Source organism: Macrotis lagotis, chromosome 3 (genome assembly GCF_037893015.1).
Source record: "Macrotis lagotis isolate mMagLag1 chromosome 3, bilby.v1.9.chrom.fasta, whole genome shotgun sequence".
Taxonomy (NCBI): Eukaryota; Metazoa; Chordata; class Mammalia; order Peramelemorphia; family Peramelidae; genus Macrotis; species Macrotis lagotis.
Genome location: NC_133660.1, coordinates 9577912 through 9603520, shown reverse-complemented (window position 1 = coordinate 9603520; position 25609 = coordinate 9577912). Strand labels below are relative to the sequence as shown.

Sequence of the window (25609 nt, the reverse complement as noted above, 5' to 3'; positions counted from 1 at the left end):
GATGTTCATAGGCTCTCAGAGTTTGAGTTACAGTCTAAGAGGTCTACCAATTGGATTCCCTCCCCCCACATCATCTGATGCATGATATACTAAAGAACCCCAATTGTCACAGGGGGTGTGTGGGTTAATATTCAATTACCTAATTGTACAAATTTAGTAGCATTAGGTCAAGATCTCTAGGTCACTCTTGACAGGTTGAAAATCAGAGTTTGGTATCCCTGGAATGGGATTAGGGAAAACTCTTCCAGTCTTATGATTGGCTGGGCCATTCCCCCTTTGTAATGGACTCCCTAAGGGCTCCCCTCCACACCCTGTGAAGAACTACACCCTACTTTTCTCACATCTTTGTAACTTTTGAGCGACCTCTTTTTTATCCAGTCTCATAAATGAAGTCTAATTTTTAATCAACAGAAAAACTTAGATACAGGATTATGTTTAAAAGTTACCTTGGGGGTCATGGAGGCCTTTCACAGGCCCACAGGCCAGAGTTGAATCCAGGTCTTCTGACCCAGCACTAGTGCTGTCTCCTTCCATCATGCTGCCTCTACTGTTTCAAAGATAAATCTGGCCATTGGAAACTGTAGAAAAAGCATTCCAAAGCTGAATAGAAAGAAGATTTAGGGTTGCTTAGTATTTGTATTGTTAATGCAATTCATCTTTGCCTTGGATTAGTACTAACCTTACCTCTTTAGTCCCTGCCTTCAACAAAAGGAGGAATATTCATTTTCTTATCTCTTCTCTAGACCCCAAATTGCCCATCATAATTACCTCATCATAGTGTTTTTTTAACTCACATTATGATTATTAGTCTCCTTTTTCTCATTGTTTCATTCAGTATCACTTTCTATAAACCTCCTCTGATTTTCCAAATTACTTTTTTATTTCTTGTAGCATAATAATAATTTGATTATATTAATATAGAACAATTTATTCAGATTTTCCCTAATTATGAAGTCGATTTACCTTTTAACATTATTTTGCTAGGATGGAAAGTAATGTTAGAAATGTTATTTATGAAGCTTTTCTATTTGTGACCTTTTTTTTTAATGGGGCATTGAGGTTAAGGGCCTTGCCCAAGATCACACAGGTAGTTTCCATCAAATGTCTAAGGTTAGGTTTGAACTCAGGTCCTCCTGATTCCAGGGTCCGTGTTTTATCCACTGAACCACCTAGCTTCCTTGATATATATGACCTTAGGATGAGATTTCTGTGTGGAAGAATGTGAATATGTAGTATTTCATAATTGCAGATGATTTTCAAGAATATTATGACCAAGTCACAATTGTAGCAATATTTGTATGTGTCTCACTTGTAGAAGGCCCTCCACTCTGATGGATGAGGGGAAAACCTCAAAAGTTGTTTTAAATTGCATTAACCGTTTTGTAGTTGAGGAAACAGAGGCAGACAGGTTAATCTGCCCACAGGCACTGGGCCAGCCAAGGTCTCCAGGTCCTCAGCTCTCCTTGCCTCTGGCCCAGTCCCCTATCCACTGGGCCCCCTTGCTGCCAAATGTATTGCCTACAGTTGACTAAGCATCCCCCAGAAGGATCCCTTATAACCAATTGTGAAAGAGGAGGAAAAAAGGTTTAGCTAAACTAAGTAACACATTTCAGAAGTCTATAGCATTATTCCTCAAAGAAGGGGAGCCCCTTCAGCACCTCTGTACAGCTTCACACCCTGCTTTTTTCTTGACTGTTTTTAGTATTTTGTTCATATTATTTTCCTAATTTAGCTTATTGTAACTAGCCAGTCCTTATACTCCTTTCTTACTGATTCTCTGTTTTATTCCCATAACGGGTATTCCAAATTTTCCCTCTCTCCTCAAACTTCCCATTCCAACTCCATCCCTATCTTCTCAGCAGAGGATTTCACCTTACAATTTACTGAACAAATAAGGGCCATTCCCCTTGAACCACCCACCTCTTTTTTCCCTATTCTGTATCTCAGATCCTTTGACATAATTTTCCAGTTTCTTCCCTCTCCAGGCCCTCCCTCCCATTCCCCCTTCATGCACACCCCATCCCCCACCCTCCCTATCCCCACCTAGTCTCTGGAGTAGAGATAGTGCTCCCTGCTAAGGTCAAATCCTCTCAACTCTAGATCTTATCCCTTCCTCTCTTGCCTCTCAGATTGGCCTTTCTATCATATCTCTTCTTATATCAGTCTTTTCTAGCTTCTAGTTTATTCCTTAATGCCTACAAATTTACAAAGTTCCCATCTGTTTTAAAAAAGTTTATCTGATCTTGCCATTGTTTATACTATTGTCTTATGGATCATTGTTCCCTCTTAGTGCCAAATTCCTAGAAAATGCTGTCTAGCTCTATTGAGTGTCACTTAACTCTCCCTCATTTCTAAGCCAGTTCAGTCTGACTTCTGTTAATTGCTGTCTCAGGTTACCACTGATCTTTTAATTGTGGGATCTCATGGCCTTGCCTCAATCTTTAGCTTCAGTCACCTCTTAGTAGTCTTTGACCCTGTTGACCAACTTATTCTCCTAGAGAGTCTCTTTTGATTTTCATGATGTGGTCTTCTATCACTGCTTTTCACTCTCCTTTGAAGGATCCTTCTTCATAATTTGCCTTTAAACCATGATTGAACACTCAAGGCTCTGTCCTGAGTCTTCATCTCTCTATATGCATATTGCCTGGTGGCCTTTATCAGTTCCCATGGGTTCAGTTACCATTTTTATCTAAATGACTCACAGTCTATGTATACAGCCCTATAGTCTCTTTAGTGTCAGCCCTTTATCACCAATTGCCAGGTAGACATTTCAGTGTGGTTATTACCATGTTGTGGGCAACTTGGTTTGTACAGTGGATAGAATGCCAACCTTGAAATCAGGAAGACTCACCTTCCTGAGTTCAAATCTGACCATAGACACTTCTGTGACCCTGGGCAAGTCACCTCATCCTATTTGCCTCAGTTTCCATCTGTAAAATGAGCTGGAGTGTCAAACAACTCTTAGTATTTTTGTCAAGAAAACCTCAAATGAGGTCACAAAGAGTGGGACATGACTGAAAAGTCATATACATATATATATATATATATATATATATATATATATATATATATACACACACACACACACACACACATATATGTAGTTAGATGAAAAAATGCTCCAAATCATTATTGATTTGATAAATGCAAATTAAAACAACTATGAGACTCAGATGACAAAAAGGGGAAATGATCAATGTTGGGGAGATTGTAGGGGAGGATTGGGACACAACTTTACTATTAGTGGAGGTAGTGAACTGATCCAACCATTCTGGAGAGCAATATGCCCAAAGAGCAATAAAGCTGATCATATGCCATGTACCCTTGACCCAATAATACCAGTACTAGACTTATATCGAAAAGAAATCGTATAAAAATGGGAAAATTCCCACATATTCAAAAATACTTAGAGCAGTTTGTTTTATAGTGAAAAAAAATTGGAAATTGGGGTGATGTCCATCAATTGGGGAATGGCTGAACACATTTTGATATATGAATGTTATGGAGTACTATTGTTCTATAACAAATCATAAGTGGTTGGACTTTAGAGAAGCATAAAAGAATTACACGAACTGATGCTGAGTGAAAGAAGCAGAACCAGGAGAACATTTTGTGTACATTAACAACAACACTGTCAGTTGATCAAGCTTGGTGTGGATGCAGCTCCTCTCAGCAAGTCAGAGAGCTAGGACAATACTGGAAGACCTGTTATGGACAGTGCTATCCACATCCAGAGGGTAGAAAAACTTTCCAGAGTCTTCTTTCTCTTATCTTTTTCCTTTCTTTTCCATGGTTTTCTTTCTTTTCCCTTAGTTTTTTTTATGGATGTGCTTAAACTAGTTCCTACAATTTAATTAAAGCAATGATTAAGATTGATATTAAAGAGACACAAGCTTTAATATTTAAATATTTTTGATTTTATGAGTATTTCAAATTTATTCCATATTGTTTGTATTAGTTAATTGTGAACTTTTAATTTAAAAAATATATAGAAACACATTTACAATAAATTTGAAAATGATGATGGGAAAATTGGTTTCAATTCTTAAGATTTTTTTTAAAGTCCCTTATTTCTAATTCCTCATATACTAAGTGATTTATATACATATTTTAAGCACAGATTAACATATACAGCTTTTACCAGATATTGCCACCTAGGAGAGAGGGTTGGAAAGAGGAGGGAGGTAGAAGACTGTTTAACTTCTAAATATACAAGTGGATGAATGTTGAAGAACTTCCAGAACATGTAATTGAATAATAAAATGAGATATCAATAAAAGAGGAAAAAATAGAAGACTGTATTCACAAATGGGTTCACAAAGAATAGGACAAGACTGAAAAACTGAACAACCCCAATATGTTATAATCATCTCAAACTCATCTTACCCTAAATAGAGCTCATAATTTCTCTGAAGCCAACTCCTGACAATGTTTCTCTATCTTCTAAGGGCAGCTGCCATACTTTGGATCTCCTGGTTTGATAATTCAGAAATAATCCTTTTTAGTTTGTTTTTTAAATTTATTTATTTTGAATTTTACAATTTTTTCCCCCTAATCTTACTTCGCTCCCCCCACCACCCATTATTGGTCTTTACATTGTTTCTATTGTAAACATTGATCTAAGTTGAATGTGATGAGAGAAAAATCATATCCTTAAGGGGGAAAAAAACAGTATAAGAGATAGCAAAATTACATAATAAGATAATGTTTTTTTTTAATTAAAGGTAATAGTCTTTGGTCTTTGTTTAAACTCCGCAATTCTTTCTCTGGAAATAGATGGTATTCTCCATTGCAGATACCCCCAAATTGTGCCTGATTGTTGCACTAATGGAATGAGCAAGTCCATTATAATTCAGAAATAATCCTTGACTCTTGAGGCCTCACCTCACAACAACTGCTTTTGGCTGAGTTTCGTGATTTCTACCTCCACATCTCCTGCACCTATATCCTCTCGGCTTTTATGATCACTGCCATAGTTGGGGCCTTCTTCATCTCTAGTAACCCCCTTAACTGTTCTCCCGGTATTGTCTATCCCCTTTCCAATTCTGTGCAAACTGCTCACGTCTTAGTAAAGCATAGAGAAGCCCCTATCTGCTTCAGAAGCTCCAGTAACCCCTGGGAGAGTGCTAGGATCACCTGCAAGCTCCCTGGTTTAGTTACTGAGAAATTTTCACAGGCCACTTCAGTCTTGTACATTTTTGATTCTGTTTTATATTTTTGCTTCAATTCTTGACTGCTCATTATTACCTGTGATTCAGACAAATTATTTAACCTCTTTGTGCCTTAGTTTCTCCTTCCAGTCTTAAAAGCTATAATTGCTTAATTTCATGAATTCCTGGAAGGTGAGGATATCCCTAAGAAAGAATGTAGAGGGAGAAAAGGAGAAGATTGAACAGGGAGCTTTAAAGGGATGGTGTGGAAGAGGAGCCAAGAACAATCTAATGGTTTGAGCAGCATTGGTCAAAGAGGTGGGAAGAGAACTATGGCCAAGCCTTGTCAGAACTACAGGACAGTATCCAGAAGGAAGAGTGGAGGCCACAGTGTCAAATGCTGCAGAAATCAGCAAGGGAGAGACTTGAATGACCTTGGAGACAAAGATTTCAATAAAAATGATGGGGTAGGAGGGTCAGGTGAAGCTTTTTAAAGGATCTCTTGTTTTCAGATTCGGAATGAATGTAACTGAAGCTTTTAAGGCTTCACTGAAGGAACTGCAAGCCATGTAGGAATTCTTACAGTAGAGAAAGAAAATGTTCAAGTCCCAGGCTTTCAGGGTTGAAACTGCCAAACTTGGGTCAGTGGAAGAATGTCTTCTGGATGGAAACAACTGGTCCCAGTAGCTGTTGGTGGAACCCTTGCTAGACTGCTCCTCATTGTCTTGATTGCTCATCTCATTGGAAGAAAGAGAAGTCCTGCTGCTGAAGATCAGACAGCTTACTGCTTGCAGTTACTTATCCATGTCTTCTAGAGCAGCAGGAGTGGCAAGAAGCTGACTTCATTTTCCTGAACTGAAACTGGTGAACCTTCTTACAAACTCCCCACCCAAAGTCTGGTTTATCAAATGTGAGGCTCATCTTGCAGCATTTTACTTTGGTGTAGCAGGCACCAAGGGGTATCTTTGGAAATGATGCTATTAATTTTGCTAACTTGGTTAAATATTTTGCTTACTGGTTAAAGATTAATATTTACCAAAGTGGACACATAAGCTTAAGATTTAAGAGTACTTTTCTAAAATTGTGCCGACTTCATTATTATTTAACTTTTGAAGTCTGGTGTTCATTTATTCTTTTTTTCAGATTTAAGCCTCATAAAGGGAAAAACTTCAGTCTTACTACTTTACTGCCTTGTAATCTAAGTTAGTAAACTGTTATGCTGATATATTTAAGAAATTCAAATGACAACTGAGAATCAAAAATAAATATTTTAAAGCACTGCAGAAGGCAGTACTCTAAAATCTTTTAAGCTTTAAAAGCCAAAGAATGCCTGGTTTTATGCAGAAGAGGGTGAGCAATGCAGTATTTAGATTTTATAGGAATTTTAATTGGTCAAAATTTTTGTTTGATATTTTTAATGCTCTGTCACTTAAAGAGATATTTGCTTATTGTTAGGGGGGTTTTTGGTTATTTTTTATATTCTCCCACCCACCCTAGAGGTGACTACTATTAGACAAATCTGTGGATATATACGTATACATATACATATGCATATACATATACATATACATATACATATACATACACATACACATACACATACACATACACATACATATAGAGAGAAGAGAGTGTCTCTCTATATATACTTATATTTAACAGTTCTTTCTCTGAATTCAGATAGCATCTTTTTTTCATGTAGCTTTTATATTTAATATTGTTAACAATAATAGACAAAGTTGTTCTTAAAGCAGTATTGCTATTGCTATTGCTGCATACAGTGATTTCTTGGTTCTACTCATTTCCTTCATAATGCCCTCTTTTTAAATAAAGTTTGAGGTCTCAGAGGTCCTGGCAGGGGGGAATAGGGGAGTTTTGAAAAGGAGACTTAGAAGTTGAGAGAAACATGATATAGTTCATCCAGGAAGAGTAAAAGGATCTTTGTACAGCAGCTAATTAAAATTCTATAACATAAATTTGTAGTGAACCCAGGTGGGATAATCTTATTTTCTCAAATGGGGTCTGTAACAAGTAAGGATTAGTAGAAAAAGTAGGAGGGAGTAATCCCCAATGGGTTTGGAAAGAACAATGGAACAGTAGAGGCAAGGAATTCATTCAAGAGCAGAGGACAAAGTTAAAGTTTGAAAAGGTTCACATTTTGAAGGGCGGAACACAAAGCAGAGCAAGAAAGAAGAGAGAAGTTGCATGTCTAGACTTGTAATAAGTATGGATCAGAGGAGAGCTAGATAGAAAGTCATGATCAGGTAGAGGAACTTCAAAATTATAGATTTTGGAGATGGAACACTTAGGTGTGATGATAAGGTCAAGGCTATTCTTTTGTGGTTGAAGTGGAATGAAGAAGCTGGAAGTTTTGGTCTTGGGAAACAAAGGTATTGAAGGAGCATCAGTATGTAATGGGAATTTCCAATAAAAATGTAGACATCAAGTCTGGTCCTGAACTCTTAGAAAGAAGGGAAAATGGTCCAGAGGCTGATCAGACTGGACACATGGATAGAAATTTAAGACGGAGCCAAAGAGAGCTCTAGTTGTCTAGGCCAATGTAGAGCAAGAAAAATTCCTCTTTCTGCTTTCCTGTCCGTGTCCTCTACTGTGTGGAGTAGTCTGCTGTCCTATCTTAAAGGCAGTCCTCAACTCAAACTTGGCTTCCTGAAACCTTTGTTCCTTGGTAAAGCAGCCATGGATCTTCTTTTCTGTGGGTTCTACATTGTGGACTATTTTTAAATCTGAATTCTTTATTCTCTCTCCTCTTTTTTGGTGATTTCTAATCATTTCAATTCTTATTTCTATATAAATGACTCCCAATTCTACAAATCTAGCCCTGATGTCTCCCCCAAACACCCACTACCAACTCAGTCCTTCCTTTAATTCTCTCAAGGGCACTGGAATTGTTCTGTGCCTCGATTCCTTGTTGATTCTGTCCTTGTGTTTGCTCATTCTTCCAATCACCTTTTACTGGACCTGTCCCATTCCTTCATTGTCTCAAGCCAGTCTTGGACTGTTCCTGCTTTGGGTCTCCTCCCTGATCTGGTTAATCTTCCACATCAGCTGTCAAGGGTCTGCGGCTTCACTCCACTGCATGGGATCCTTCAGTGGCTCACTCCAGGGTCTCTTCAGACTTGCATTAAAGTCCCCCCCAGTCTAGGGCCTCTCCCCCCCTTCCAGGCTCCTTTAAGATTTCCTCAGGGCTCCAAGCTGAGTTTTCTGGGACTTGGGTGCACCTCTGCCCATCTCTTTCTCATGGCCACCTCCTCTCCCTTGATTTCTCCCCTTCTCCTTCCTTCCTATTTCCTTTCTTTTATGTTTACTTACTTGTGTACATGTATGCCTTCAGGGTAAAATATATGTTCCTTGAAAGTAGAGACTTGTTTTTAGTTTTGATGTGTATGGGAAAATTCTTGTCTTTTTATCCATGATGCTAACTATAGCACTATGTACTCAGTTTGGTGGATTGAAGTCAATTGGTTTTATTTCCAAGTATTATGAACTCCAGATGTGGTTTTTATTCTATGCTTATCTGAAAAGCAAATTGGTGTGACTTACTGAAACCATGCAAATTACCACTTCTTGGTTCATAAAACTGTCTCATTGATGATTTTCCCAGGAATCAGCATCAGACTCTTGAATCAATAGTCTGAAGTATTTTAATAATTCAAAGGATTATTGGTGTCATTATCCCTCCCATTTAGAGCACAACCCATTTAGGACTTTTCATCCTCAGTGATTCTTTGTCTATATCTTCCCATGAATCCTTAATAGAACCTATAGGACTTTTGTTTATTTGTGTTGTCTTTGGTCTTGATGGTCTTCTCCCTGAACATAACTATCCCTGGGTACTGAAAGAATTTTTGATGATAATTGTTGAATCATCTCTAATCTTTAAGGATAGTCCATGGTGATTGAGAGGTGGGAAATATCCAATTAAAAGGGGGGTGGGGAGGAGAAGCTTTTAGCCATTCGTTGAATATTTTGAATCAACTGACTTTTTTTTCTCTTAAAACATTGAAACATTACTCTTCTCTAGTCCCTTAACACTTCATGTTCTCCAAAGCTTGCTAATAGCAAATCAGAATTCAGATTCACAACTTCTTTCAGTATTTTATATTTGTGAGGAGAGACTTGAACTCCCTTTGGACTGCTGCTTGTTTTGTTACAATATCCTCACCTAACACAAGTTCCAGGTTCCCATTTAGAAGATTCCATTTACTTCAGTGGATCATTTCTCTGGTTGGTGTAAGCAATCTTTCCATCTTTGTATCAATCCTATGCAAATCCTTACTAGAAAAAGTGCCTAGTAAGAGGTGGGAACCTGACTTTTTCCCTTCAAATCTTTTAATGTTTTGTTTTGTTCTTGGTAATATTAGAAATGTTACTTCCATTGCATGACTTATTTTTATTGCACATTTAGGTCCATTTCTCTCTTTCTCTTTTTTAATCTGTCATAACAAATTTGGAAATACCTTAAAATTCATTTTAATGGAAATTTTATCTTTATGAAAAAACTTCCATCCATTCCTGCCTGACCTTTACAACTTGGTGTTAAACCATATGAAGGTTCAGATTTCTTATATTTGTTTATGTTACGTCATGAAATTTCTTAGCTAAAAATTTGCAATTTAACAAAAGTTGCAAAATGATTTGAAATTTTATCTCATGTAATTATTGTAGTTTCAAATTATTCTCCTTCCCAAATATTTCATTGGTGGTATCTGCTATCCTTCATGTACAAATGTGATGAACTTTGTGTTGTTGTTCTTTAAAGTTCTCCTTGAACTGAATGTTTATTCTTGCTCAGTTCAGCTGCCTGCATTTCCAAAATAACTGACCAGAATTTGGGGTATAGTGTATGGTCTTGGAACACAATGGAGCAAAAATTGAGAAATTTGTGCATCTAATCCATTACCTTAGGTCTCAATGTCTTTGGGTAAGCAAAGGAGCAAAAATTGTTATTTATTCTTTTCTAATGAGTTAAATGTTCCTATAAGTTGCATAAAATGTTCTTTTGACATTCTATATAACATTCTCTTGTTCACAGCATAAACAAGTGTAAAAATTACTATGAAGTACTGGGAGTCACAAAAGATGCTGGTGATGAGGATTTGAAGAAAGCTTACAGAAAGCTTGCTTTGAAGTTTCATCCAGACAAAAACCACGCACCTGGAGCAACAGATGCTTTTAAAAGTAAAGTAAATCTTTTCAAGCATTGTACATAATTATAAGTACACTGACAATAGTGAGTTGGTTACCAATTCAGTTCATTCAAATGTTCCTATCACATTCTTGAGAGAAACATGGAAGCCAAATAGAAACATTTGATGTGGAACTAAGTAAACTGGTTAGGCCTAAACATTCAATATATTTTCTAGGCCATTCAGGCCTACTAAACCTCAATATTTAAATAAATAATTATGCATGAACTTTTGTCAGGTTGCCCTCTGGTTCTGTGTTGATAAAAAGCAAGATAAGCAGTTTGACATTTAAAACCATATATTCATGACTAGTGTGAACTGTGGTAGAGCTTCAGCTGTTCCAGCTACTTGTCTATTTCCAACTCAATTTTAATGTTTTAAAATTTTTGTTTTAACCAGTTTTTTCCCCCTCATTGTGTTTGTTGGCTGTTATTTTCATTCTTGTTCCATACAGTTTCCTTTTTTCCTTGATATTTTTGCCTTTTAATGAGTAATGAATTAATGAACCATTAGATTGCATTTGCAGTTTTATACCTCTTTGTCATGCAGTTTGTTTCTTATGGGTTCCACTTTACAAGAGCATGGTGAGGTTTTAGATGATCATTCACTGGGGACTTGGTTTTTTTGCAAGGCAATGGGGTTAAGTGGCTTGCCCAAGGCCACACAGCTAGGTAATTATTAAGTGTCTGAGGTCTGATTTGAACTGAGGAACTCCTGACTCCAGGGCTGGTGCTCTATCCACTGCATCACCTAGCTGCCCCGCCCCCGGGGGACTTGTTTTAAGCATTTGGCATCCACTGTTACAGTGTTGGTCTCTTAGAGTCATGTGAACTGGCCTACACCACAGTAAAATAAATGCTGAGGAAGTTGGAAAGTTAGTCCTAGAGAATAACTATATCTGCTTTTATAAAATCTTTCCACAAAAGAATCATTTCTTAGAAGTTTTTGCTAAAAAAATATATTATGGACATTTGAAGGTTACAAAATTTTAACACAAAGGCTGGTGAAGGTGATAAAAATATATTTCAATGGCAGCCATTTTTGGCCAGATTCCATTTCCCTTCATTTAAGTTATCTATTTATAGAGAAAAATCTTTAATTTGAAAGCCACCAAATTTTAGTTGACATTTTAATTGGTTCATATTACCAGGCTACACATAGCCATCTTAGATCATTAAAAAACTAGAAAACTAAATCAGTTTAGCTTGATTCATAATAATTTATTAGTGGTAATTTTTGCTTAATGAAATGTTCTTTAAAAAATATACTGATTCAGTATATAGTTTTAAAGTTTAAAAAAATTGTTTTCTTATTGGAGGTCTCCCATCTTATATAAGAATATTATCTTTCATTTTCTCACGAATGCAAAATGTTTATCGAATAGGAAGTTTATAATGGTGCTTCAAGAATATCCTTGAAAAATTTGTGATCTTTATTTTTTTTCTAGTTGAGAATTCCCCAAATGTGAAAATGTTAAAAATATTCTCATAACTGTGGTTTTTAAAAATTGTTTGGAAATAACTATTGTGGTAGTAGGTTTTGATTCAAGGAAAATTAATATTCAAAATTCAAGGGAAATTAATACTAAGCTGTTTAAGGAAATAAACTTTTTCTTCAGTTTTTATAGTGAAGTGTTATTAGAAAAGTATTAGTTCTTCCCAAATAACTATTGCAAATATATAACTATTGTAGATTATGGTCATCTAAAAGTTTTAACAAGCTCCTGTATTATGGGTGTAATTTTTGTTGAGAAGATTAATCTCTCCAAAAATTAGAACTTGAAGGGATAACATGTTAACTCAGGAGAGTTTTGTACTGTGGTATGACTTCTTTATGACCTTTTTAAAATCTCTTTGCTTCCAAGAATAGAATTTAATAGACTCATAGAGCTGGATGAGACTAGAGATAATCTAATCCAGCCCTTGGTTTGGCAGATAAACTGAAGTAAGACAAAATGAGCCCCAAATCACTCTTCAGTCAGCCTTTTGGCCTTCAGACCAGGTCCTGTTTAATTATATTCCACTAAGGAGATGTAGACTAAAGAAGCTCTCCAGATTAATTGAAAGTCTTTGAATAGAAATAGACCTTTTTTAGGCAGAATATCCAATTCTTAAAAGTGATGTATATATTAAATTTTTATCAATCCAGTCATTTAAAATAATGAGTTTTCCTTGTGCATTTAAAAGGAATTAGATGTTAAAGTCTTTTGTAAAGAAAATGATCCCCCCCCCTCCTAATTTCTTTCTTTTTAAAGATCCAGATTTTCTTAGAATGGGTTTGCCTTACACGTTGCACCTATAAGCAGGGATGTTGTTCCACACAAGGCGTTATTGGCAGCCTTCGGCAGGGATCAGAGGAGATGATTTTCATTGGCATCTGGGGCAATTGTTGCTGTCAGGGTCCTAGGCAAAATTACAAAGTAGGTGAAGTTTGTTTCCCCTGCTCTCCCCACTCCTTTTCTATCCCCTTTTCTCACCACCTTCTTCCATCCTCTCTTCTTCATCCCAGCACCAGCTGCTGAGAGTCCTCTTCTTGTTGGTCTCTTTAGCTGTATGTCCAGTTTCACATCCAGTCTTAGCCTGCACCTCTCCAAAGTGCCATGACAGGGCTCCAGAATTGATTCCCCTGCATCTAAGCTGAAATTTCCTCAGCTATGTCAGTTCTGTGTTGGAAGTGTCTGATTGTGTGTTTAAATGATGAAATATTTTCTCAAATATGTGTGTATTTTGTTTTAAATTTAAGTTTATTAGGCCAAATTCATGTTCATTAGGTGGACTTTGGAAGAATGAAGGAATGGAAGTCTATTTCATCTAGGAGACTTTGCTGGATCACTTTACCTACTCTGGCCCATATTGTTTCAAGCCACTTGAAGCAGAATGATTCGTGGAAAGAACTCTGATTATAGAATCAGAGGATATGGGTTCAAAATCCTTGTTTATTATTTTTGTACCCTTGGACAAGTTACTTTGCCCCCTCGGCATCTGTGTCAGCTGAAAAATGAGAAGGTTGGACAAGGGTTGGATCTAAGGTCCTTTACAGCTTTAAATCTACTAACATTTAAGGCTTTTCACAAGTTAACCCCAAACTATTGCCTGCCAAAACTAATTATCATTTAATTCTAGTGTGCTTTTTTCCCTAAGAATGAAAAAATTTTAATCATTTTAGTGCTAACATGAAATATGAAAAGCAAATGTGGTGTGGTGTGTGGGAGAACTTGGATCCTGGAAGACCTGGTTTCAAATATCACTTAGGATGCATGCTGGTTCTGTCATCTTAGGTGAATCCTTTACGTTCTCACTGCTTCAGACAACTCTCAAAAATGCAAAGGTGATGCTATACCTTGGGGAAGGGAGTTTTCCTCATCAGTGAGCTCCTCTTAACAATGAAGTCATAGGGACAGGCCAGATTTAAAAAAATAAAATTTAGCAGCTTTTCCCAGGCAGAAGAAAAATATTTCTCCTTGTGTCTTGTTTCTGACTAAATTAATTTTTATTCAGATGACCTCATTCACAAATAAGGATAGAATCTTGGCTACAGTTTTTAAAAAATAACTCAGAATATATAAGTCAAGGTGGGGAAAATTAAATTTATGAGGGAAGAAAAACACAAATGACTAGAGAACCAGACCATCTGGTTCCAGATCCCACCACTGGGCAGGCTGCTTCACTTCTCCGGGCCTCAGCATTCTCTTACCTAAAATGAAAGGGGTGGACTCAAGTGTCTCCCTTCCAACTCTAGATCCCATTCTCTGATGAGCGCTTCCCGACGCCCAGGCTGGGCTTGGTCCCAAGGCTGGTAGTGGACCCTCAGTAGGGATTGCTTGGCAACAGTCTTAGCCCCTGTCCTGCCCTTTGATGAAATCTCCACTGTTGCCTGTTTTTACTCTTATCTTCCAGGGGTCATGTTCTTCCTTCCTAGCCAAAATCCCCCCCTTAAATTGTCCTTTCCTGAAGCTTTCCCTGATCATTCAAGCTCAGTTGATTTTTTAAAATGACTCTTCCCTTCTGGTGGTCTTGCACTGTGACCTGCTCTGGGCTGCTTCTTAAGTGGTTGTCTGAGGTTTTGGTTTTTTAACTTTTCATCTTGGGTGGTATACCTTTCATCTCCTTGTAGAGAGTAGTGCACTGAAATAGTCTCTGACCTCCCTGGCTCCTGGGGCTAGGGTCCAGAAATTCTTTCAAGATGCACCTTGAGATTTTCATTTGAAAGACTTCTAAATTTTTTTTGGAGCTGCTTGGAAAAAAGACTGGACTCACTGAAAGTTCAGAAAGGGAATAAGCATATATACATGGGAAGGTGGATGAACTCTGATCATTTAGCTGACACTGCCTGTCAGATGAATTTTGGAGTGATGATAACATTACAAAATGTCACATCATAATATCTTAAGAACAAACATTAATGTTTTTAAAATATTTAGATGAAAACTAGTGAGATTGAGGCCATTTCTGTTTATGTCAACAATTAAAGAAAGTAGTACTAAAGAGTTATATACCAACAATTTTAATGCATAAGAATCAAGTCAAATTGAAGTCTTGATTTGGAGCCTGGTTTTATACTAAAATTAACAATGTTTTCACATAAGAGATCTGGCAGTAGTTTTTGGTCTCTGGATAAGATAGCATTGACAGAGATTAATGAGTGGTCTGGAACCCACGGAAAGTTCATTTGTAAAATAGTTTGTGGAGTTTAGAATACCTTCCTGTGTTAATATAGTGTTGCTTGGTGTTGGAATAGTGTTGGATTCCCAAATCTATCTAAAAAATCTATTTGACTGTATCCAGTGACTATTTTTTTCTTCCCTTAGGAAAAGGTATTTAAGGTCTGAGTTTTCTCCCAGTCTTTTGTTATTGCTCTAAATTGTAAAGTAGAAAATACCCCTGTATATTTCCATAAGAAATGTACCTCCCTAGGTTAGTTATTTTACCTGCTGTTTGAACATTAAGACATACACATAGTCTTTTCATCATTGCCTATTAGAGATTGCCTACATTTCATGAAATATTTAAAATGCAAGTTTGCTTAAAATGAATTCTTTCAGGTAGCTTAATAATTAAATTAACCCTCCTGGATATGTTTTCGAGGTCAGTTTTTTTTTTAATTTAATGAGATATTTCACATTTTCTTTAATTTTTTTTTGAATAGTTTCATTTCTTCCTGATTTCTTTCAAATTTTTCATTTTGCATTTGAAGGAATTACTTTCTTCAGAGAGCTTTTTTATCTCCTTTTCCAGCTCTGCTTTTTAAGGCCTTCTCCTCATTTGCCTTTTATGTTGCTTTTTTCCATTTAGCCTAAACTGGTTTTTAACACATTATTTTCTTCAGTAATTTTTTGTATTTCTTTCACCAAGCTGTTGACTTGGTTTTCTTGATTTATCTGAATCACTCATTTCTCCTTCTAATTTTTACTCTACCTCCCTTAATTGCTTTTCAAAGTCTTTTTTGAGCTCATCCATAGCCTGAGCCCATTTTATATTTCTCTTTGAGATTTTGGATACAGAAATTTTGATTTTTGTCATCTTCTGAATCTTCTATGGAACCAAAGTAATTATCTATGGGCAGATTCTTGTTTTTCTGCTGTGTGTTCATTTCCTCATCCTATGAGTCATTTACTGTACTTCCAAGGCTTTGGGGGGTTTTGGGACAACCCTTAGGGACCGTAATTCCTCCAAGGTCTTATGAGGGCTCTTGACTGCTCTCTTGCCTGTGCTCTGGTATGTGGATGACCACAAGCCCTTCCCTATGCCCTGGAGCTGTGAGGAGGGTCCCTGCTCCACTGTGATAGTACGGCAGCTCAAGCTATGCCCTGGATCTGAGTGTGGGCATACAATAGAGATGTAAAGCAGAGAGACCTCTGCAGTCTCCCTGACCCCTTTACTATCTGTGGACTGCATTCTGGAGGTGCAGGCTGGCTTCCCCAATTCCTGTTGCAGGTTCTCACCGCGGGGCTGCTCTGAGGCTGGCACTTGCTCTGCACTCACTCTGCTGCGGTGGAGTTCTCCCTTCAAGCTATTCCTGGTGATCCCTGGGCTGCGCTGTGCTGTGGCAGCAGCTTTTTCCAACTCCTGGTGCTGGTGAAACAGACCTTTCCTGTGGAACTTCTAAGTTGTCTTAGACTGGGAAATTGTATCACTCAGTCTTTCTGTGGATTCTGCCCCTCTAAATTTTGGCTGGAGTCATAATTTGACGACTTATGGAGTTTTGGGGGGAACATTATTTCTGGGAATTCTTGCCTTCACGCTGGCCACCTTGGCTCTGCCCCTGTATTCTGGTTCTATTTTAATGAACAAATTAACCCAGAGTTTACCTTAATGTTATTTGGAACTCCTGGGAGAGGAATCCATCTGAAGATCTGTAAAATTCTAAGATTTTTATAATATGATAAAAATATTTGTAAAATATTGAACATATTTTCTAGTCTCTTTGTGGAGGACATACTGAATATGGTATAGCCTTTTATTGATGACTGAATCACCTAGTGATAAAACTGTGGTGCCCATAGGAAGGGGGTTTATTGATGTGTATAGGACTATTTTTTTCTTAAATGAAATATCCAGTGTGTTCCTTTTGGACATCTTGAATCTGTTTTTCACAATTTTTATGACTATCTCCTTACTATTAGCTATTATTTCTTGTTAATTATACCTATATAGCAGGCTCACTATCCAGTTTTAATTTGTTGCTATGCCTAGAAAGCCATGTAACATGATGCTTAGAATTGAATTAAAATAAGACCTTTAATTAGGGAATGAGTGGGACATTCACTGTAAATAAAGTGTTTGTATTTTTGTGCATTAATTTTGCACCCATTGCCATAACTGCTTAAAGGTCTATTTTCCCCTTTCTGTTTCTCATGTTCATGAATTTTGGAAACTTACATTCTAGATTGAGTGAGATTATTTACTTTAAGAATAAAAATGGGACAGGAAGGTGGTATAATGAATACATAGAGTACAGAACTTGGTCAGGAAGCCTTCAGATCTTAACCAAGATGCTTCTTTAGTTGTAGGGAAAGTCACTTAAATCTATCATCTTTAAAATGAAGGTACTATTAGTAGTCATGAGGAACCAATAAGGTAACATTTAAATTCTTTACAGATCTTTAAATGCTATATAAATTAAAAAATAAACTTTCTAGATTTTTTAAAATTTTGACACTTATTTCAGGTTTTATACAAAATGTATTTTAGGAGCAGCAAGTTGACTCCATAGAATCATACAGTACTGGGCCCAGAATCAGGAAGACCTGAATTCATATCCAACCTCAGACACTGGGACCCTAGGCTTAACCTCTGTTTGCTTTAATCCACTGAAGAAGGAAATGACAAACTACTCCAGGATCTTTGCCAAGAAAGTCCCTGGACTCTGTCCTAGTGTAATTCTGCACATTTGTTTCCTGTTTTCTTTTCTCAGTCAAGGAAGTAAATTCTTTTAACTAAACCTCTGATCTCAAAACTCTTTGATCCTTCACTAGATAAGGGAGAAATAGTAGCTGACATTTAAGTATGGATAACTCAGCCTTAAGAATACAAGCCTATTGAATCCAGTTAAAACCATGATTTCCAACAGTGTAATCACAAAGTGAGGGTAGAGCTCATAGCTTTGATTGTGGCTTTATCTCAGAATTCTACAGTCATTGTTCTGTAGTTCAAGTTTTAAAATTGAACTGTTCACAAAGTTGAGTTTGTCGAATCTTAATCTTAATTGTGTACTTAAGAGAATTTTCTTGGTTAGGTGCTGCTAACACCACAGGGAAGGGGAGGAGATGAGGGCAGCATTGAAGTTCTGAAGCAAACTAGTTACAAAGGCAGGGCTGTGCTTAGTTAAATCCTTCAAGAAGGTAGCTGCCTGTAACACAGGCTAGGGGCCTCTGGGACCCACTAGCAGCTGGTGTAGCTTACTTCTGGAAAGCCTTCAGCTTCTTCAGGGTTTAAAGAGAATCATAGGCTGGTTGAGAGGAGGTTATATGGGGGGAGGGGTTGTCAGACTTCATGCCTGCTGAATATCCCCCCCCCCCCCCTTTTTGGCTTTTTTATAGTCCTCATCAGATCCTTCAAACTTTTGTACCTACTAACTTGGGCTAGCACTTCTCAAACTAATTTAACCATAGAACATTCTGGCTCTTGAAAGATGTTTATATGTCTCATAATTACTAGCAGAGAATATGAATACCATTTAGGGGAAAGTAGAAATAAACCTTTTTGTTGTTGTTTTTGCAAGGTAATGTTTAAGTGACTTGCCCAAGGGTTACATAGCTAGGTATTAAGTATCTTAAGTTTCAGATTTGAACTCAAGTACTCCTGACTCCAGAGCTGGTGCTCTATCCTTTGCACCACCTAGCTGCCCACCTATTTTCATAATATAAAATTGCCATATATAGTTTTTGATGAAACAGTTTCATATTTTATTGCTTAGCAGCAAGGTTACTGGCGTTAGTGTTCATATTGTGTGAGAACAAGGAGGTTTTGCAAAGTACAGTTTGAAAAGCTGCCTTAGGTTTTAACAGGATAGTATTGGCCTGACATAGCAGTCAGTTTCTTTACAAAGTATAGATTAATATTTTTATATAACAAAGCTTTTCTTGATCTTCAGGTGGTGGTTCACTTATTTTTTTTAATTTTATTAGTGTTTTTTGTTTTTTACACTACTGTCACTGCCCAATCTTATTCGCCCTTTATCCACAAAAAAACTTCATAAGAAAAAAGTTAAAGCAAGCTTTATTACGTATAACAACTATATGTGCTTTGTTGAGAGAAAGTTTGTGTCATCATCTAGTCTCTGGAACTAAGATTTGACAGTGTGATAATTTAAATTCTGGTGTTTTGGGTGCTGTTTTGATTTACAATCTTATTTTACAGTAAAATTATGGTCATTTTATATCTTGTTCGATTGGTTTTCCTTTCTTTTTACTCTCTTCAGTTCATTAGATGTCTTTCCATATTTTTTTACTTCCTCATAATCATTATTTCTTACAGTGTACAGGAATTGAGTTTCTATTCCGCTTGTATCTCACAAATTTTACTCAGCTATTTGTCAAGTGATGAACATCTCAGTTTACAGTTTTAAGTAATAGTCAACAAAGCAATTTCAATCCCACAAGAACATTTGGGTAATTCATGGGTTTTACAATGAAGAGGAATTAAATGTATTTCCCTCCTAATTGAAGCTTGTCACCTATGTGACAAGTTATTGAATGCTTCTAAGCCTTGGTTCCTAATTTTCCAAAATAAGGGGGGGGCAAAAGACAAAATGATCTTTAAAGTCTTTTCTACCTCCAAAATTTTTGTGATTTTCTTTTATTAGTTTATCAACACAATAAATCAAATTGTTATTCTCTTTTGAACAGACTTTCCAGCAGGATGTAAAATTCTCATAATAGATTACATCAATATAGTTTTAGAATTTTTTTTTAATAATTGAGATTCTGAATGTATATCAGAGAAAAGTTTGGATCACTCATTAAAAACAGGAGTTTATTGAGTGTTCCTACATGTCTCTAATCACTTTTAAGTCCTGAAGAAAAAGCATTTACTTATTGATATTAGAGAAGTATACATTTTAGTTACGGAAAATTAGGCTTAGTGATATATTTTAATCTATGTGTGATTTAATTGATTTGAATACTGCTTCTAGGGGGATAGAGTACGGATCTCACCATCCCTTTTTATTCTTTATGGCCTTATGTCCATGTCCCCCCCCAACTCCTTTGTTGAAGATCTTTCTAATGTTCTGGAAAGCCTGCTTTAGTTCTTTGAGCATAATGAAATATTTAAAGAATAGTCATTTGCTTTTATAAATTAAGCTCGACAATTGGGATAAAGAGAACTCTTACTTTTAAACCCAGTGTATTTTTGCCTGAAGTTGTAGGTTTCCACAAGATGGAATTACAACCATGTTTATATCCTGATAACTTTGTCCTGACATTGCTGAAAAGTGAAACGGGTCCTTTAGGCACCATGAAGTGAGGAGAGAAGTGAAATAGGAAACCTTAGAAAGTCAAGATTGCCTTTTTTTTAGAAAAGAATACTTTTCAAGCTGAGAAGAGGGAGAACTATCATGTTCATCCAGGGTAAGGAAAGGGCCTTGGAAGAGAGGAGACTTGAGCTAAACTTTGATGAATGGAGACCCAAGGATGAAGGGCAGGTATAGATAGGAAAGGATCATAAGCTAGGACCAGAACGAGAGTCAACATTTCATGTTTAGAAAAGCCAAAGTACCTAGAGGTTATTATCAGTGTAATTACAGAAATAATGTCAATGAAGTCTTTTGAAGGAAAATCAATTTTTACTGTCTTCTTGATTAAACAGTGTTTTCTTGATTTAAGATAGAGATATGTAGCTAAATATATCTGTAATAATGTGGTTTCCTTACTTCTATTCAATATATTTCAGAGATTGGAAATGCTTATGCTGTTTTAAGCAATCCTGAAAAAAGAAAGCAGTATGACCTCACAGGCAATGAAGACCAGGCGTGTAATCACCAAAACAATGGTAGATTTAATTTCCACAGAGGCTGTGAAGCTGATATAACTCCAGAAGATTTGTTTAACATATTCTTTGGTGGTGGATTTCCATCAGGTACTATAATAGTCACTCTTCTACAACTTAATTGAAAATCTCTAACATCAGTAAATGAATCTTTAGAATGGTTTGTTCTTTCATTCCCATGTCAAGAGTTGTGAGCAAGGTAGGAAGAGGAATTGGGCATCTCTCTTTTAGTGCCTTATCTGTTATCTGTCTCTCCAAGAGCTCTAAGATAGGAAGTGGCAGAAAATGATAATAATAATCCTAAGGACATATGGTTGGATCTCTCAGGATGACTAGGTAACAGCTAGAAAGCACTTTGCAGACCTTTAAGCTCTGTACAAATGGGAGCTACTGTTACTTTCAGGAGATAAAAATGCCTTGGTTATAAGCTGTTAATTTGGTGCCATTGTTGTTTGTAACCTCTATTAAGGATAAATATAATTGAACCCATGAAAACTTGTAGGTGGATAAGAGAACCAGCTTCTGAGCCAGGAAGGCATACCTGGTTTCCAGTTCTACCTCTGAGATCCCTGGTGGAGAGGATCCCGGGGCAAGTCCTTTCACAGTTCACAGTTCCCCAGACAGCTCTTGTGGGCTAGGAGATGCTGATCAGTATTGGGAAAGGAAGCTTCATCACCAAGAGTTAGCCTTTGTCAGTGAAATCCCCTATATATTTGTGGATTCACTAAGAGTAAGAAAATGTATTAGAATGGAGATACAAGGCCCTACTATGAAAGAACTTGGGTTCTGATGAGGGAGAAGGATAGGTGCACAATAACCACAATGCAAAATAGAATGAGAAGTAGATAAACAAGATCCAAAGTGCAGTGAAAAATGTGAAAATGAAAAAGATTGATTTCACCTGGACAAGTTGTTGCAGGTTTTATGAAAGAATTGACATTGGGATTGGACCTATAAAGGAATACCAATGGTTAAAGGGAGAAGGTATGTCTCAGAAGTGGGGAACAAAGACACAGCTAAGGAAAAAATGGCTGAGTAATGGAGTCATTACTCCAACTTCCAACATAGATTTACACATAAAGGGGGAATTTTGTGGAACAAGGTCAGAAAAATAGATTGGGACTAGATTTTAGAGGACATTACCAAGCAGTCGAAAGTTGTTCCAATTTTTTTTTTTTGAGAATTGTAGAGCATGTGATACTCAAGGAAGAAGAGGTTATTTATTAAAGCTGTCTATGTGAAAAAGATTAAGATCTCAACCAAGGTGGTTATAATAAGTGGAGAAGAGCAACCTTAATCAAAAGATGTTTCAGGGACAGTTTGAATTGCTCTGAAAACTAATTTAAAATTAGTAGATTTATTATTAATGAGACAATAGTTCTTTGCCTCTCCTGTCCTTTTTTGAATGATACTGATGATGATTTTGATAAATTAGATGAATCTTTTTTAAAAAGCTATTATTTTGCCCTTTAAAGGTGTTGTGTGAATGCAAAATAATTAAATTTATTATCTGAATTGTGAAATATTAAAAGAATAAATATATTTTGAATTAATAAAATATTAAAAACAAAAAAGTTTTATAGGAAAAAAAATGGTGTCATCAATAAGGAGAATTTCCTTTTAGGCCAGAGATAATGAATTTGTGATGGGAAATACTGAGTTTGATGTAATAGTGAAACTCTTAATTGCTGATGAAAGGAACACCACATGGGAGTGAGATCAGGAAGTATCTGCAGGATCTTTATAAAATCCATAGGCATAAGATGTTAAGCTTTTGAACCTGAGTAACCTAGGTTGTAGGTGTCATACAATAGTAATATTTATAATAGTGACTTAGCAATTTTTTCTTCATAGCTGATATGTGAACCTCAGTTCTGCTAGGTAGAACACAATTTATCGTCTTATCCATGATAACCATTTTTCTTTGGTAAATAATCTGAACTAATACATTGCAATCCCTTCTGCAGTGGAACTGTCTTAAATTTTGCTTCTAAATACCATATATTTATTGTTTCTGTTGCATCTAAAACCTAAATTATTTAAATTTAAAACTTTTATAAATTTTATTAGTTATATAAAACTCTAATTATATAAAATATTATTTAATAATTTAAAATGCTAATAATAATTATATTATGGAATGTTATAATTATAAAGAACCTTTATAATTAATACATATGGTTTGCTTTTTTAAAAATCTCCATATTTGACTTGCAGATGTCATTTATACAGTGATTATGAATATGCTGAATAATAATAATTTGATACTAGTTCCTGAGTTTGGATTTGATTTTTTTTTTAATATCTTTAAGCTTTGTCATCATGACTGTTATTTTTGGTCTAATGTTGTTTTTAACTTTTCAGGTAGCGTACATTCATTTTCTAATGGACGAGCTGGTTATAGTCATCATCACCAGCATCGGCATAGTGGACATGAGAGAGAAGAAGAAAGAGGCGATGTATGTTTGGGGATGTGATTGCTTGTATTTAACGTGTTCCTAGAAATTAATATAAGTGGTATAATTCATAGAGAGGGCTATATAAAACATAAATTTCTAAGTAAAATTTATAATGAAACTATCCAGAGCATCCACAAATAAGAAAGCAAATCTACATTTACATCTGATCACTTCTGGTCCTACCATCAAAGAGAATGTGGCTTGTCTACTCCTTATATCTTGGAATCACAGCCTATCCCAAAACTCTCTCCTAGTACCCCCCCAATCCTTTCCCACAAATTTCTTCTAAGCGGATCAGGAAACACTTTTCAGACTCATTTAGTATATTCAATTCTGCTTCATGATAGTGTGAGGAAATCTTGGGAGGTCATAGCTCCACCCTGTAAAATAATAAAGTTAATTACAATGAAAAACCTCATTGCTTAATAAAATTTAATATAACATGAATGGTCTTGTTGTCAGAGGTCCAACCTATTTTCAAGGTTGTACAGCTATTTTAAATCCTACCCTTTGGGAAAACTTCTTTCCTTTCTCTGGGCTTTGGGCTCAGCCCCTTCATTTCAGATCAGGGCTTCCTTCGTGACACTCAACTTTGATTTTGGATTCCACCTAGCATTTCCTTAATAAGTGTCTCCCCAGGTCTTTTCTGCCAGGGGAAAAAGTTCCCTCTGTGGCTGTTCCTCACCCAAAAGCTTTTTACTTAACTCCCCTGTCTGTGGAATTACCATTTTCTTTACAACATTTAACAGATTAGATCATTCTTTTGTCGTTCCCCCCCCCCCCCCCCCTTATTCTCCTTTCTTTTAAAAGGTTTTTTTTTTTAATTTAACTTTTACTCTAATGGTTACAGGCAGATCAAATACATAAAACTTTAAATCATGTTTGGATCCCTATCAACCAATTCCTGGCTAATAGATAAACCTTTATTTAGATATTCATAAGTACCCTAAAGTTATGCCTAAGGGAGCTAATTTTTTGTGTGAGGGAAATGAAGAATGCAGCTGCAGGTATCTTGCCACAGTATTTACTAGTCTTCCAATAACAGCAAATTACCAAAATAGCTGTTTCCTGAAAACCATCCGCCTTACTTTTCATGGTTTTTTTTTAATTGACCCTAATCCAGTTTGTGCCACTTTAGAGTTTTGCTGTTATCTAAAACTTCGTTATCATCATTTATTGGAGCTTTAGCCCAAATAGCCCCAACAGAGAGAGGTATCCAGGCATACCAACTTTTCCTCAAATATTTCCTGGAAAACAAAAATTGACTGATGAAGTGTGCTCTGAGCAGTATATAGAGAGTTAATGATGTGGTATGCTGACAAGGTCATTGAAGTAGAAGGCAAGAGATTTGTTTTCTTCTTTCTCTTTCTCAAAATAACTATACAGCCTTTTCCTCATGTCAAATGAAGACTGGAATAAATATCTCTTAAGACCCCTAACAGGTCTAAAATTCTATTTTCAGTTATTTGTCAATATATCACTATATTGAAAGTTTCCTATATGATCAGAAATTTCCATTTGTTAGGTTAGTTCTTAAAATACAAGTAATTGTTTATTTAATAGAGTATATTAAATAAAATAAACCCTACTAAAAGGAGTTATTTTAAATCTTAAATATTTCCTAGAATTTGAAACTGATTTTCCACACCACAATGCACATAAAACTCGAGTGACCTTAGGCCATGGCACTCCCTGGCCTTCCTCATGCTTGTCTCCAGGTCTCCCCCAGACCCCAACCCCATCTGGCTGTATTGATGCCCCCCCAAGACAAGTAATAATTTGTATATTGAGTGTAGACCTTTGAGGGCCTGAGTCTGCTTAGTGGAGAAGGGGGGGGACAGGGACACAGAAATTATGCCTCTATTGTCAGCCCTTCCATCTACCCACCTCCCCCCCCCCCCCCCACTTTCTGGAACTCTAGAATGAATATACTTAATTCATTATTGGTCTTGTCCTCCCCTCCAGCACAACAATTGGTTCTTTCCTGCTCTAGTTGTAATTTCTTTCATAGTCCAGAAGTCTCTTGTCCCCGGGAGTCTTGAGTTTCCCTTGTTCCCTAGACTTTCCCTCTGCCACCCTCAGTCACCAGCCTCTTCTTTGAAGTTCACCTAACCAAATTTATCCCCCAGGTCCTGAAGACTGTTACCTACTGACTTTTAGGACATTCTTCCTTTTTTTTCCAGAGTTTAGTCCTTAACTAGCCATCATTTCACCCCAGTCTTTATGCATTAAGTGGTGTGTGTGTGTGTGTGTGTGTGTGTGTGTGTGTGTGTGTGTGTATGTGTTGTCCCCATCCATCCTTCCCC

General features: G+C 36.5%; 1 protein-coding gene across 2 annotated transcripts in view; it reads left to right on the top strand.

The window, feature by feature from the left end:
- The window catches only part of DNAJB14 (DnaJ heat shock protein family (Hsp40) member B14), a 79614-nt gene that overhangs the window by 42906 nt on the left and 11099 nt on the right, over positions 1-25609 (top strand). For both annotated transcript variants that reach the window (XR_012476816.1, XM_074228099.1), the window contains exons 3-5: positions 10204-10349; positions 20749-20934; positions 23209-23303. Coding sequence is in view for 1 of the 2 variants with exons in the window: in XM_074228099.1 (XP_074084200.1) it covers positions 10204-10349; positions 20749-20934; positions 23209-23303 (427 nt within the window). In the remaining variant the exon portion in view is untranslated. The remainder of the gene's footprint in view (positions 1-10203; positions 10350-20748; positions 20935-23208; positions 23304-25609) is intronic.